The sequence below is a fragment of the Pholis gunnellus genome (genome assembly GCF_910591455.1).
Source record: "Pholis gunnellus genome assembly, chromosome: 6".
NCBI lineage: Eukaryota > Metazoa > Chordata > Actinopteri > Perciformes > Pholidae > Pholis > Pholis gunnellus.
In genome coordinates this window covers 18,864,953-18,880,301 of record NC_136532.1, presented here as the reverse complement: position 1 = coordinate 18,880,301, position 15,349 = coordinate 18,864,953, and the positions used below count along the sequence as shown (strand labels likewise).

The 15,349-nt window shown below is 42.4% G+C and overlaps 1 protein-coding gene across 1 annotated transcript; it reads left to right on the top strand.

Moving 5' to 3' along the window:
* Positions 1–1,699: 1,699 nt before the first annotated feature.
* Positions 1,700–14,858, top strand: LOC306697984 (poly [ADP-ribose] polymerase tankyrase-1-like). Its single transcript, XM_079162110.1, has 28 exons — positions 1,700–2,177; positions 2,862–3,086; positions 3,252–3,347; positions 3,738–3,774; positions 4,023–4,098; positions 5,384–5,404; positions 7,006–7,100; positions 7,191–7,257; positions 7,483–7,669; positions 7,939–8,060; positions 8,272–8,363; positions 8,611–8,689; positions 8,809–8,980; positions 9,202–9,281; positions 9,549–9,694; positions 9,917–10,082; positions 10,250–10,469; positions 10,692–10,801; positions 10,947–11,135; positions 11,339–11,585; positions 11,703–11,785; positions 11,896–12,016; positions 12,206–12,303; positions 12,513–12,587; positions 12,799–12,904; positions 13,022–13,208; positions 13,299–13,455; positions 13,571–14,858. The coding sequence occupies exons 1-28, from the start codon at positions 1,721–1,723 to the stop codon at positions 13,655–13,657; spliced, it is 3,798 nt and encodes a 1,265-aa protein (XP_079018236.1). The 5' UTR covers positions 1,700–1,720; the 3' UTR covers positions 13,658–14,858.
* Positions 14,859–15,349: the final 491 nt, after the last annotated feature.

The following is a 15,349-nucleotide window of genomic DNA, read 5'->3' as shown; positions in this document are numbered from 1 at the left end:
GCTCGCAGAATGTTCCGCCAACGTTTGTTTTGTTTTATCGTAGTAATTTTCCTAATGGTCACAGAACGTCACACAAACAGCGGTCATGATGTCATATACATTGTATCATGTTCTGAGGTTATCAATGATAAGTGAGGATCTGCAAGATTTAAATGTTGGCCATCAGTTATCTCAAAATGATTTCATGCAGTTACATTTTCAGGTCAGTTCATATGATGCCGTCATGTTTTATTAAAATAAACGCGTGTACGACTACTGGAAAGCGATGGCATCTCTGTTTGTGTGATTTTATCACCTTATTTGGTGAGTACAGTGTTTTTATTGCTGTTACGAATGATATCCCAGTTGCCTAGTTGTTAAGACTCTATTGTCTTTGTATATATTTGTATTTATGTCTTTGTTTTCCAGGAGCTTCCGAGTGGCCTCAGATGTCTGACGGCTTTGCTCAATAAGTTTAAATGAATTTTACTCTAAATCACCGAATCGTCTCCATGTGTACAGCAGAGAATGTCCCCATCAACACCAGCATATTTACCACTGGTGGTAAATGTGACTGTGCTAGATTATTTAGCAGTGAATAGAAAATAATGGTTGATTCAATTTTAATCAGTGCTAATCGTTTTTGTTTGGTTGAATATTTCACATTGATAATATAGATGCACTATTTTAAAATGTATGTACATTGTTTATTTCATTTACTTATTTATATGGTCTTTTTGGACTGATTTCCACATCAGGATTTGCTGAACAGGATTTCTGGGACATTTTCTTACTTAAAAATGTCCGTTGTAGGAAATGTACAGTCCACATTTGTTGTAAAATGTTATGCTTTACACATTAAGTCATGAATCATGTCCTTACCCTTTGATATGATCATATATTGATATTAGTGAAACTAAACGGTTGAGGAAAAGGAAACTGGCTGATCAGTGGCAGAGCCACCTTTACACTGTTGTGGATCAGGCCCTATCGGCCCTGTCGGCCCACCACTGGCCAAAAGTATGTGCACATGATTTCAAGACTTAACGATTCACAAGTTGTTTTTCTGGGCCTGAGTAGGGCCATATACAGTATATCGTTGGATTATGTTGATATATTGTGATGATTACTGAGCCTAACTGTATGCACACAAAATAATAAAAAACAATAGTAGACTATGACGACCGAACAGGCATTCATTGTTCATGACACTATTTAGAAAAGTAAAATAAGCACAGAAATATTTAAAGTAATACAGCTTTTAAGACCAGAAGAATGCAAATGTTACGAAATTACAATATCCCTGTCCCTGCATCATGATGTAATGAAGTATGGATGTATTTTTTATCACTTATTTGTGGTAATATTATTAAATGATCATGTGTAGTAGCAACAAAAGCAAGGCTCGGATTCCATTGTCTTTTGTAGTTATTCCTTGGGCAACAGCGAGGTAAACATTTGGGCCCAAACCGCAAAAAGGGGGTTTCATACTGCCACCAACTGGCTGATCGGTATCATTATTATTTATCTTAGCTGTGATCGTGATTTTCTTACAGCGACGAGATAAACGTAGCTGTATGTCTTATGGATTTCTGTGATCCAAATGGTTGTGTATATAAACTATTATAAGGTAAATCGAGTGTTTCTCCACAGCCACGGCCAGCCAACAGCTGACAGGAAACACGACCACTTTCACCGGAAAGGAGGAGCAGCTTTTTATTGTCGTCTGAGAGCTGCTGTAATGGCGGTGTCTCGTCGTTCCTCGCAGCAGCAACAACAGCAAAGTACCTTGCCGTCTCCGCCGAGAAACGGCTCTATTTCGGGCGCTCCCCCGGCCTCTCCGCCGATGTCTCTGCTGACCTCGGCCCCTGTACCCCCGGAGAGTGAGAGGGAATGCAGCGGAGCGATCGAGGGTGCCGTGGCCTCCCCAGACTCACCCGCCCCGGTCCTAGCGAGCAGCTCAAGCTTCACCACCACAGCCTCTAACGGCGGCGGCAGCAGCAGCAGCGTCTCGAGCCCCGGTTCAGGAGCGAACAGTCCCGCTGACGGGAGCAGCGGCATCGGTGGGGCGTTCAGGGATTTGTTCGAGGCCTGTCGAAACGGGGATGTATCCAGAGTCAAGAGACTTGTCGACTCGGTGAACGTAAACGCGAAGGACATGGCTGGCCGAAAATCGACTCCGCTTCACTTCGCTGCGGGTAACGATGAGCTAAGCTAACGATGCAGTAATGTTATGTTTTGCAACATTAGCTAGCTGTTAGCTACCGTTAGCTAGCTAATGTTCTTGTGTTTTGACCGATGTGTTTGCTGTTTATCTTGTGTTTTTTGTGTGTGATTTGACCCGATGCTACCGTTAAAAGAAGCTGCAGTGTGTCACGTCTGAATGAACAGCCTAGTGGTGCTAACCAGCTAATGTTGACGGTCCTCAATCCAATTTGGCAAACAAACAGACCGTCAACATTTCCAGCTAATCCCAAATAAGACAAAGCTAGGACACTCAAAACGTCATCTAATTAAGCTAAATCACTTTTAAAGAAATGTTATTACACGTAACTTACCATTTTATTATGGAATACATCACAGCGCGAGTCTACGTTAGATATATGCCGTTATCTTAAGACCACGTTTTGGGCCAAATTGATGCAATAACACTGCTGTCATGTCCAAGAGTCTATACCCTAAACTGATGCTGCCTTGTATCAATAAGAGTCAAATGTCAGAATTTAGTACTAGATATTTATTTTCGTTGGGATTTTCAGTTTAATCCTACAATAATAATTGTCAGCAATTATATATGGAATAGTTATGGTGTCCGTGCGTCACTCTCGACCAAATATATTGAGGGAAAAGCTGAATTGAAACGCATTTTAATCCTCTTTCAGGTTTTGGCAGAAAAGATGTGGTGGAGCACCTCTTGCAGACGGGGGCTAACGTTCATGCCAGGGATGATGGAGGACTCATCCCCCTGCATAACGCCTGCTCCTTCGGCCACGCAGAAGTCGTCAGCCTCCTCTTGTGTCAGGGCGCAGACCCCAACGCTCGAGATAACTGGAACTACACTCCGTTACACGAGGCTGCCATCAAGGGAAAGATTGATGTTTGCATTGGTAAGGATCCCCGTCAATTGTGTTCAAACACAGTTTGGTTTGTGTCGTCTACAAACATCTTTGCTGTAACATACTTAGCTGTTTTCTAAACATGATCGTGGTACTGGGTGACACAGTATGGGAATGATTGATGATTTTGTCTTTATTTTCACCTCTCTCACTCAGTGTTACTCCAACACGGAGCTGATCCAAACATCCGCAACACTGATGGAAAATCTGCTTTGGATCTGGCCGACCCTTCAGCCAAGGCTGTTCTCACTGGTCAGTACCTCTCGGCTGCTTATCTCTCGCGTTTACAGTTTAGAAATGTAGCCCTCACTTTTACAGCAAGTGACGTATGAAAACAGGACGAAGTAAAGCTTCAGTTGGCACTTGTCAGTTAACCTTTTAAGTGCAACCAGGAGTCTAAAATGCAAGGATCCGACTGCATTTCGAAAAGATACGGGACACATAATTCTGCATAATTGTAATAACGTTGGAGGATAATCATGACCCATTGCTCCTGTTATTCTTTGATTTGGGGCTATCTTGGTGGAGCAGAGGCATGTAAATGCATTGTGGTACTTTGTCAACAACCTATATTGCATTTACTCCTTACTGACATCTAAAATGACATGCCTTTCTCTAACCTTAATGTTTTTTCTCACCCAGGTGAATACAAGAAGGATGAACTTCTAGAAGCAGCAAGGTGAGTATCATGCTGACTGGTCAGTGTAGACACATATCCTGTTGGCCAGAGTCAAACGGCTCCATAGTTTTCTGCTCATTGCAGCAATATACACACATGATGTACGACTCTGACCAGCTCAAACAGTAGCATCAGTCAAAGCCCGTGTCATTACTTTTAGATCATGAAATCTCCCTAATGAGCACATGAAATTGTGATTTGATGGGAAATATTTAATGACTCCAGTCTTTTCAACCATGTGATAACAGGAGTGGAAATGAAGAAAAGCTGATGGCACTGCTGACTCCGTTAAATGTCAACTGTCATGCAAGCGATGGCCGCAAGGTAAATGAGCCACTAGTACTGCACCATATCACACACCAGACAGATATCCGCCACAACACCCTTTACACAGCATGTTGTGCAGGCTTGTTGTAGTGTATTTTTTTAAAGTTCTTGACAAAAATAGGGAGACGGTTTCTGAGTCATAGTGTTTGAGTAAAGGAATTAACAGTCAGATGGGGGCTGGATTAGTTTGTGTGGTGCAAATACAAAGAGGATTTAAGTCGTTGTGAGTTGGTGTTAATGGGGACCACCTTACCTTGGACAAACCACTTTGCAACATAAATATAGTAGATATTACTTTCTTTAATTCAGCATGTGTGACTCTCATTGGACCATCCGTGGAATCCACTTGCTTCTGTTGTAACATCTTGACTTTCCCTCTACACACCACATTAATTCTCCAGTTCTGTTAGTCAGGCTAGTTCATTCTGTAACTAACACAGACAAACCATTCCTCTTGATTTACAGTTCAGTTTTAGTGCTGTTTCTTCATTGTTTGGACCAGGTGTCATGGCAGTAATATTGTCTCTTCAGCCTGATAGTCTTTATTCCATGCCAGAGGCTGGAGCATAGGTAGTTGTGATCTTGAAATCTATGTAGGTTTATTTCTGTGTAACTTCTAGTGTTTCTTCTGAATCCACGTTTTTGGATGGTGGGTTTATGGAACCTGCGAAAGCGGTGTTTAGATCATGATATGGTATTTTAGACATTCATTTTGTGTTTTTGTTTTTTGTGGACTAGAGGGATAATGCTACAAAGATGCACTTTATAGGACACATTTGGCAAAAATTGTTGTCTTATTTTTGTAAATGAGTCACAAAAAGCATAATCAATAACTACTGTACCATTAAAAATCCATGTCGCCAACAGTATATCAGCACTTGCCTATTTCATACATTCCTAACCACGTTTTTTTCCAACAGCAGTACAAGTATGAGTCCTTCCCCGTCTCCTTTGCAGTATATTTAAAGTTTGCATGATCCGAGCCAGTCTGTCAGTGTAGATTTGGCCTTGGATTTAACCAGCGGGCACCAATAACCAGTCCTAACGGAGAAAACAGAAGAGGAGAAGTCAGACTTACCCGTCAGCCATCGACCCTCTATGGCCGGGTGTCGCATTTAATCTCAAACCACGTTTGACGGATCAACCAGTGACTCCTAACTAGGGCTTGTGTTTCATTGACTTAAAGAAGGAAGAAAAGAATTGCTGTGAAAAAGATACTGTCATTTTGTAATTTTTGTTTCGTTTTGTTTTCCGTGTGACTCTGGCAACATTTGTCGATCAGTCAACATCCCAAAAAATGCTGGTAAGTTGACCTTGATAACGGCCACTTGATTGATGCACTGTTGTGTTTTTTGTTACGTTTTTTTAATCCATTGTTTTTATTTGACCAATAAGCTGGCTGTCACTTGTTAATTGCTCATCATGGACCTTGGTGTTCGGGTCACTCCATGTATCTTTACCCTGATGCTCCTCTGTGTGTATGTGTGTGTTTGTGTGTGTGTGTGCGCGGCATGTGGTTGAGGGAGTGAGTGACTTGGGTTGGTGTCATGGTGACAATTCATCTTTTTGGATTTGGAGAGGAGCTCCCAACGTCCACTGCCTGCTTTCTTCAGCGTCTGTCCTCTCCTTGCACACTCACCCGCACTTCTCCAACTTTCAATCACCTGCTCTTCAGCCAGTATCTGATTTGGCTTTTGTTTTATTCATTAATGTATTTTTGGTGATCACTCATGCATGCCTGAAGGCCTGCTCCTCTGCTTTTTTTTTTTTTTTTGTCAAGCGACTCCTAAATACGTGTCTGTAACACTTCACGTTCCCTGTTGGAACAGTTGTTATGCAGTAGTGAATGGACTACATTTGTCACCTATCATTCTACTGCTATGCTACCCTCCATGGTAATGACTTTTGTTCCCACACTGAATGATGCCTCCGTGATTCGACTCTGTCATCCGTCTATGTTTACCACTGCACCTTGAGATCTAACAGTTGGCTTCTTGGGATTTATATTAACATCACTGCATGGAAATTGAAAGGAACGACATCCCTCCTTTTTGATTGTAAGCTTGACCTTTTTTTTTTTTTGAGTCGAAAACAAATGCCACTGAAGTTGGATTTGCAGCTTTTCTTAGACTAATGTTTATTTTCCTTGGCTGAAAAAAAACAGCCATTTGATTTGATCCTCTATTAGCTTGCAGAGATGCTTTCTCAAACACTCAGCCTGCTTATTTGAGCTTCTTTGCATCATGTTACGGTTGGGATTTGATGGCTTTTTAATCTAATTCTGAATCCAATATTGAATTCCTTTTGTGTCTTTACGGCAGGTCTTAGCATTCATATAATAAGTAAAAACACTTATAAATAATTTAATATTAAGAAACCAAAACTCAAAGATGAACACTCAAAGAAGTCATGTTTTCTATTTGGCTGAATAGAAAGCCAATATTCTTAATAACAAAGAGGACATGGTGATCCAGCTAGCATCACCCAACCGTTATTCATACGCAGTCTTTTTTAATTGAATAGTCTTTTAACAGTTGCACTAGCAATTCTTTCTTGTCATCTAACCTCATAAAGCTTAATTATAAGCTCTTAAGATTTTATATTGCTGACATTGTCAAATAGCAGTCGGGGTAGATGAGTAATGAGGTTGAAGTTGCTTGTTGTCGCTCACTCGGGTCAGACACGGTATCGACAGCAAAATAAATCTTGTCGCTGGATTTGCCCACAAACTCCATTGACTTTGCATCGTCATACCTGCCATTCATCTGCAACTCACCGAGCATAGCCTGCCGTAGCACAATGCTTCTGGCCCTAATCAGCCGCTTGCTCCTGTGGCCATCGAAGGCAGCACACACTGAACCGGCCAGCGTTCTGCGTGTGCTAACAAGCCGTCCTCTCTTGCAGTCCACACCCCTCCACCTGGCTGCCGGCTACAACCGGGTCCGCATCGTCCAGCTCCTTCTGCAGCATGGAGCCGATGTTCACGCCAAGGACAAAGGGTGAAAGACTTTTTCAGAAAAACACAGAAAAACAAAATTTGTCATCCAGTTGTTATTAATGTTGATAACCTGTGAATGTTGTCCCTGCAGAGGCCTGGTTCCACTTCACAACGCCTGCTCCTATGGCCACTTTGAGGTCACTGAGCTTCTGCTTAAAGTAAGACCCGCCAACGGTTTCAGTATTAAATTGACTGAAGGAATGTTATCCAACAAAGAGAAAATTTGGCCTCAGGGGTTGTTTTTTTTTTGCAAATCTACAGTTTCTCTTTGCTTTTTAAACTTGTCTGGCTGTATTTCCAGCAATTTAGCACTCCCTCAAGTCAATTTTTGTTCAAGATAAATTCAGATACTGAGCTGATCTGATGTGCTTTTGTCCCTGCAGCACGGAGCCTGTGTGAACGCCATGGACCTGTGGCAGTTCACTCCTCTCCACGAGGCAGCGTCCAAGAACCGAGTGGAGGTTTGTTCCCTGCTGCTGAGCCACGGGGCCGACCCCACCCTGCTCAACTGTCACAGCAAGAGCGCCGTGGACATGGCCCCCACTCCGGAACTTAAAGAAAGGCTCACCTGTGAGTTCACGCTCAGTCACTCAGCAGACATGTATACTCACAATAATGATAGGAAAAATACACTAACTCTATATCTATATATATATATATATATATATATATATATATATATATATATATATATATATATATATATATATATATATATATATATACTGTATATTGTCAGTGTATTTTTCCTATCATATCATAGGTTCAGTGCCTAAGCAATTGCTGTTGGCATTTCAAAAATGTCATTTTCCATTTACTCGTCTTTCTCGTTCATGTAGATGAATTCAAAGGTCACTCGCTGCTCCAGGCAGCCAGAGAGGCCGACATGGCCAAAGTGAAGAAGACGCTGGCTCTGGAGATCATCAGCTTCAAACATCCTCAGACCAACGAGACTGCTCTGGTCAGAACCAAGCTTCCTCATTGTTTACTAATTCTGTTGATGTTAAAAAAATTCCCTGGGTAATAAAAATGTATCTTGCTAGCAATGCTCCGTAGGATTGATGATGATGTACAGACAGTTAGTTGTATGTTATTGGCTATTGTTTTAGCAAACTAAAATCATTTGTCCTGGTTCGGCACGACACTAATCTAATGTTGATGTGTATTTTTAGCACTGTGCTGTGGCTTCCCCCCACCCCAAGAGGAAGCAGGTGACTGAGTTGTTGCTGCGTAAAGGCGCCAACATTAACGAGAAGAACAAAGAGTAAGTCCACAACATTTTGTTTCAACATTTAACATCGATGTACAACAAAAAGAAAACTACAATTGATAAGGAAATCAGGATTTTGTAACTTGCGAGCTTATTTGAAAAGGTGATGTCTTCCACACAAAGACTTAGAATAAGTAAAAATCTTAACGGGTTAACTGCATGTTGATGTACAATAACTGCTAAAAAGAACAGAACTACTGTCAGAAAGAAGGTGATAACTTTTGCCCGTTGTGTCTTTAAGCTTCATGACTCCATTGCATGTTGCTGCTGAGAGAGCTCACAACGATATCCTGGAGGTGCTGCAGAAACATGGAGCAAAGGTCTGTTTGTTTTTGTTTTCCAAATGTATGTTCTGCCAGAAAATGATATTGGATAATGCAATCTGAAAGGATTAAAAGTGTGAGTTGCTGACACTTCACTTCACCTCCTCTGACTCCAGGTAAACGCTGTGGACACACTGGGTCAGACGGCTCTTCATAGAGCTGCGCTGGCTGGTCACATCCAGACCTGCAAGCTGCTGCTGAGCTACGGGGCCGACCCCTCCATCGTGTCTCTGCAGGGCTTCACCGCTGCTCAGATGGGCAATGAGGCTGTACAACAGATTCTTAATGGTAATCACACCCACCACGCTTTTGACTATTTCACATTGTTTGCTTTTAGGTTTGATATTTAAAGTTTGAGAATGAAAATGCTTTCTAACAATATTTAGTGGCAAGGCAGGTTTGTAGTCTGAAGTTTTGCAAATCTTTTGTGTGATTTTCAGTGCTCGGGTTATTGAATAGGATGATCCTTTTGCTTTGTATTGAATGTCTTTTCTGTTTTTTTTTTACAGAAAATGTCCCCACACGTAATTCTGACGTGGACTACAGATTTCTGGAGGCAGCCAAAGCGGGGGATCTGGACACAGTACAAGTACGTTCACGGTTTCTTCTGTAGTTTTGTTCCAGCAGTGACAGCTTGCTTTATTACAATACTGCTTGGTCTTGTAATAAAACCGTTATTGTACATTGGAGCTGCTTTTTTGTTTCTTGAAGAATTTGTAGCACTGAAATTTCACTCGCTCGCTAGCAGAAGTGGTTTAGAAATGTCTGTGAATGCCCCATTTTAATTGTCTTGTAAACCTGTTATTATACCCCTCTGTTGAGTTCCTAATTATCATATTGTCTTTGTGTATTGCAGCAACTTTGCACCCCTCAGAATGTAAACTGCCGGGACTTGGAGGGCCGCCACTCTACTCCTCTCCACTTTGCAGCTGGTTACAACCGAGTGGCTGTCGTTGAATACCTGCTACACCATGGAGCTGATGTTCATGCCAAAGACAAGGGGTGAGTTCTGCCATCCTACTCATCTGTAGCTTCTATCAAAATGGAATCACTGAATCAATTATGTTTCTATTTTTTTGATCGAACAATGCTTTTTTTTTTCTTCTGCAAAGCCGCGTTTCTCAGTGCTGTTATGATGCGTTCAGCAGACACAAATGCAAAGATTTTTACGTAAGCAATACATCGTGGTTATTCTGATTTTCACTTCTGTATTTCCTCCCCCAGCGGTCTGGTTCCCCTCCACAACGCATGCTCCTACGGTCACTATGAAGTAGCTGAGCTGCTGGTCAGACACGGAGCTTCAGTCAATGTGGCCGACTTGTGGAAATTCACCCCGCTTCACGAGGCTGCAGCCAAAGGCAAATATGAGATCTGCAAACTGCTGCTCAAAGTGAGGATCCATTATTGTCATCTTTGTCTTACATTCATTTGTGTCCTTCCTCAGTTATCATCATGAGGGGGAAATAGATCACTTTTACCTGTGAAGCCACTGTCTCATAGAAAGCAAACGTTTATCAACATTAGTGGAATAAAAAAACCTCAAAACTCTTTGTTCAGCACGGAGCCGACCCATCCAAGAAGAACCGTGACGGCAACATGCCGCTGGACATGGTGAAAGATGGAGACACAGACATCCAGGACCTGCTGAGGGGGGATGCCGCCCTGCTGGACGCTGCCAAGAAGGGATGCCTGGCCAGAGTCCAGAAACTCTGCTCCCCAGAGAATATCAACTGCAGAGACACACAGGGGCGCAACTCCACCCCACTCCACCTTGCAGGTAAACATGTTTCTGGTTTTGTCTTATATTTACTGAATACAGGTACAAACAAACACTTCTGATGTGGCATTCACAGGGAGGTTGTAAGATTTGTATATATTTTGTCTGATGCTGTATGTGCTTTTGTTTTGTCTGGCTATGTTTGTTTTTTTCTGTCTATCTGCTGTTCTTATGCAGAATGTACACTTTCATGCTGATCTGATTCATGTTCTTTCTCCTCAGCTGGGTACAACAACCTTGAAGTGGCAGAGTATCTGCTGGAGCATGGAGCTGATGTCAACGCCCAGGACAAAGGAGGCCTTATCCCTCTTCATAATGCTGCTTCTTATGGGGTCAGTTTCAACGAAATAGACACAAACGCATTACTTAAATCAAATAGACACCGTGGGGTTTGCTTTACACATTAAAAAACTACATTTTCATAGAAAAATATTTATTGTGCTGGTGGACTGACTCTGTTGCCTCTCTTCCTCACAGCATGTGGACATCGCAGCCTTACTGATCAAGTACAATACGTGTGTGAATGCTACAGACAAATGGGCTTTCACGCCCCTACATGAGGCGGCACAGAAGGGTCGTACACAGCTCTGTGCACTGCTGCTGGCTCATGGAGCCGACCCCACCATGAAGAACCAAGAGGGCCAGACTGCCTTGGACCTCGCCACGGTAACGGCTTCTGTGAAACAGAAAGAGCTTAGGAATTACTGTTAAATTAGTCTTTCAGGCTGAGATAAGTTCTCTATGAGCTGCTTCTTGTTGTTCATAGAGGGCCCCAAACGGATCACTTTACTGGTATGAGATGGGGAAGAGAATGTACAGTAAACAAACGTAAATCCTTTCAACTTTTTTTGTCTTTGCCATCCTTGCAGGCTGATGATATCCGGGCCCTGCTGATGGACGCCATGCCACCAGACGCCCTGCCCAGCTGCTTTAAGCCCCAGGCCACAGTGGTCAGCGCCTCAGTCATTTCCCCGGTCTCCACACCATCCTGTCTGTCGGCCGCCAGCAGCATTGACAACCTTGCCGGACCGCTCACCGAGCTGGCCACCGCCTCCGCCTCCGGGTCCTCCGGAGTGGCTGATGGAGCCACAGGCACCGACCGCAAGGAAGGGGAGAGTAAGTTAATTGCATCTATAATATGAATACTGGACATGCACAATTTGTGGGTTTTTTATAACTAAAATGTGCATGAACCCTGTTTGACATTAAACTGTAACGCCCTGTTTTCCATAGTAGCCATGCTGGACATGAATATAAGTCAATTCATGAAGAGCCTGGGCCTTGAGCACCTGAGGGACATCTTTGAGAGGGAGCAGGTCAGTCATCGCAGAAATACTTAATAACTTAAAGCTAACGCATTCATGCATTGCACAAGTTTATTTTACTAGTATAAACTTCTTAGCTTGTATTTTTTCCTTTTTTGCAGATCACTCTGGATGTGCTGGCTGACATGGGTCACGAGGAGCTGAAGGAGATTGGAATCAATGCCTACGGCCACCGACATAAGCTCATCAAGGGTGTTGAGAGGCTTCTTGGCGGCCAGCAAAGTAAGGAGTCATCTTTTGTCTTTCTGTGAGGAATCACCGAGGAACGGTAACATGCTGTGATGTCTGCAACAGTTTTGGTTTTTAACTAGTCACCAAAATCAGACATTTTCAAACCCCAAAAGAAAGTCAGGAAAAAAGGGGGCACAACAGTTTAATAGCCAGTGATTAACTGTATTGTTGTTTTTTCAGGTGGCAACCCCTACCTGACATTCCATTGTGCCAACCAGGGCACCATCCTGATCGACCTCGCTCCAGACGACAAGGAGTACCAGTCTGTGGAGGAGGAGGTTTGTCCACGTCACTGTCTTTGTTTATGGTGTCCTTTTTAAAACTGCTATGGCCAATACTTTTGTAATACAAATGCTGTTTTGCTCAGATTTTTTTTTTGTACCGTGCATAGAACTCTTATGTAAAGGCATTTTAATAATTGGATCATATGCCATTGTATCATTTTCCTGTTAATGAAATCATGGTGTTTTTGTTGTGTGTCCCTCAGTTGCAGAGCACCATCAGGGAGCACAGAGACGGAGGCAACGCTGGCGGTGTGTTCAGCAAATACAACATCATCAAGGTCAGAACCAGGAATCTCTCTGTACTGTCTGTTTTGATAACTCACAGAACACTGAACAGCTTTTATAGGAACCATCTCTTTGATAGATGATATTAATAATACTAATAACAGCGATCTGAAGTGGTGGAGGTGAGTCAACATAAAATTCTTGGTGTAAAGCAGACATGCCGCCCAACATCTTGTTTGATATGTTTCATATTGTGCCCCACAGATTCAGAAGGTGGTAAATAAGAAGCTGAGGGAACGTTACACCCACCGGCAGAAGGAGATCGCAGATGAGAACCACAACCATCACAATGAGCGGATGTTGTTTCACGGTAACCGCACCATTTGTTTGTACTGCGAACTTTAGTTCTTTATTTTTCAGTCATTTACTTGCATGTCAATTACTATTTATAATGTCACTCTGACGCTGTCGCCATGTCTTTCTTCAGGTTCCCCGTTCATCAACGCCATCATCCACAAAGGCTTTGATGAGCGTCACGCTTACATAGGAGGGATGTTTGGAGCGGGGATCTACTTTGCAGAGAACTCCTCAAAAAGCAATCAGTACGTCTACGGCATCGGTGGAGGCACAGGCTGCCCGACTCACAAAGACCGATCCTGCTACCTGTGCCACAGGTAACTTTGACTTGAGATCAACGTTGACTACCAACGTTTAACTGCGTTTTCACTTGTGCCTGACCCGTCTCCTCTCACCTGCCCTATCAGGCAGATGCTGTTCTGCCGAGTGACCCTGGGGAAGTCCTTCCTACAGTTCAGTGCCATGAAGATGGCCCACGCCCCGCCAGGACACCACTCGGTGATCGGGCGGCCCAGTGTTAATGGCCTGGCCTACGCCGAGTACGTCATCTACAGGGGAGAGCAGGTAAACCCAGACACCACCAGTGTCTTTCCCTAAATACTATTTATCCTTTAACATTAGTAAAAACACATTAAACATCTGCCGTGTAATCTTATTTCTTGCTATATTTTTCCTTCAGGCCTTCCCGGAGTACCTCATCACCTACCAGATCCTTAAACCAGAGAGCGCAGCCCAGTCCGCTGCAGGAACTGAGCAGAAGTCATAGTCACGTTATGTCTCTCACACACACACACACACACACACACAAGGACACGATGCTCGTTATTTTCTCCTTTGTATTGCAAATGCCTAAACATTTTTATTCACCAAACACATTTCCAGTCTCCTGTCCAGTAGAACCTATGGTGACCAGTGCTTCATGAGCAGATGTGCTGTATAATGCTCTCCTACACGTGGTGATGACACCCTTTTGTTGTTGTTTTTTTTGCATCGGCTGCATGTTAATACAAAAGCATGTAAGGCCCAAAAGCGTGCGTGGGTTAGGTCTCTCCCCCTCCCCTCCTTATCAATCAGGAGGATGCTTATAGAGTCTGTGAAGTATCGGCATTAACATTTTTCCACTCTTTGTCGGCTCATGCTCTGTGACTGTGCAGATTCACAACCCCTCACCTCTCTCTATATATATATATCCACACACACACACACTGTCTCATCATCAAAGCCTGAAACCTGTGGACTACTACTGCCCCACCACATCTGGGTTCATCCTGTATAGAATGGCCTCTGGTAACTGTGATTTTAATGCTAACTTAGAACACTACAAACAGCTAACAGTGTATTGTTGCTATGCTGTGATGCTGACTTTCCGAACTCTACAAACGCTGAACTGAATTGTTTTTAGTGGTTTTATTCAGGGCTGTACATGCAGGATAGAGAAAGGGCTCTCTGACAAATCACAAAATTGGAGACTATTTTATTGTCATTACAATACTGATTTGTCTGAGAGAAGAAGTGTGCTCAGTATCGAAGCTGGAATGCAATGTAAGGCATCATAATTACACAATCGTATACTAAAGGCTTGGATGTTGTAAATTAAAGGCAGTATACATATGCTTCAAGACAGTAGAGTCAGTAAACGTAGAGTGTTGAAATGTGCTTGTGATGCCTTACAAGTTATCACCCGACAGAGTGAACTCAACAGACACCCTTTCAGTCGCCATGGTGTTACTCAGACATCCCAGCGTAAGGATTTGCACTTTTACATAGAAGCCTATTTAAGTTATTTTGAATTAAAAATTGCAAATTTTCGGGAAAAAAATATTTGTACAGGTTGTGTAAATGGTTGTGTATAACTGTTGCTGTTTAACAGTATCTTTGAGTTCAACTGTAAATGACATTTGAATTTTCCTTTCATGCCTTCTTGATTCTCCCAACTTTTTTTTAAATAAATGTCCCATTAACAGCTACTTGTTGTTGTTGTTGTTGTTGTTGTTTAACCGTTTTGTGTCCACAACAGATCTTTCTTCCTTTATACTACATGGAAGTACAGTGAAACTAATGGAGACTGGCTCCTCAAGTCTCCACGTGAATGTTTTCACCTGGTTTATGACTTCTGTAAGCCTAATACTTCTGTGCAACTTGTATTTATATGGAATATATAGATAGGAGCCCCTTGCATGTGTGTACTGGAAATAAAATAAGTCCCTACATTTCTAGGGCATTTTCTACCGTTAAAAAAAAAAAAACTAAAGTATTTGGTTTGAATGAACTCCTAACAAGTAAATATTTCATAGGAAACACATTTAATAATAATTACAATTTTAGCATTTTCTAAAATCCAGACTTTGACCATTAATAAATATGATTTTTCACTTGATCTTGAAAAATGACTGGTACTTGCCCAAACTGTGTCCATACCAGATTTAAAGGATTTAAACCGATCTGAACAAATGTTGTG

Coding starts and splice junctions, on each gene's coding strand:
- LOC306697984 (XM_079162110.1), top strand. CDS start 1,721: ATGGCGGTGTCTCGTCGTTCCTCGCAGCAGCAACAACAGCAAAGTACC. Junction 4,099..5,383: donor ATGCAAGCGATGGCCGCAAG/GTAAATGAGCCA, acceptor TTTGTCGATCAG/TCAACATCCCAAAAAATGCT. Junction 7,258..7,482: donor TCACTGAGCTTCTGCTTAAA/GTAAGACCCGCC, acceptor TTGTCCCTGCAG/CACGGAGCCTGTGTGAACGC.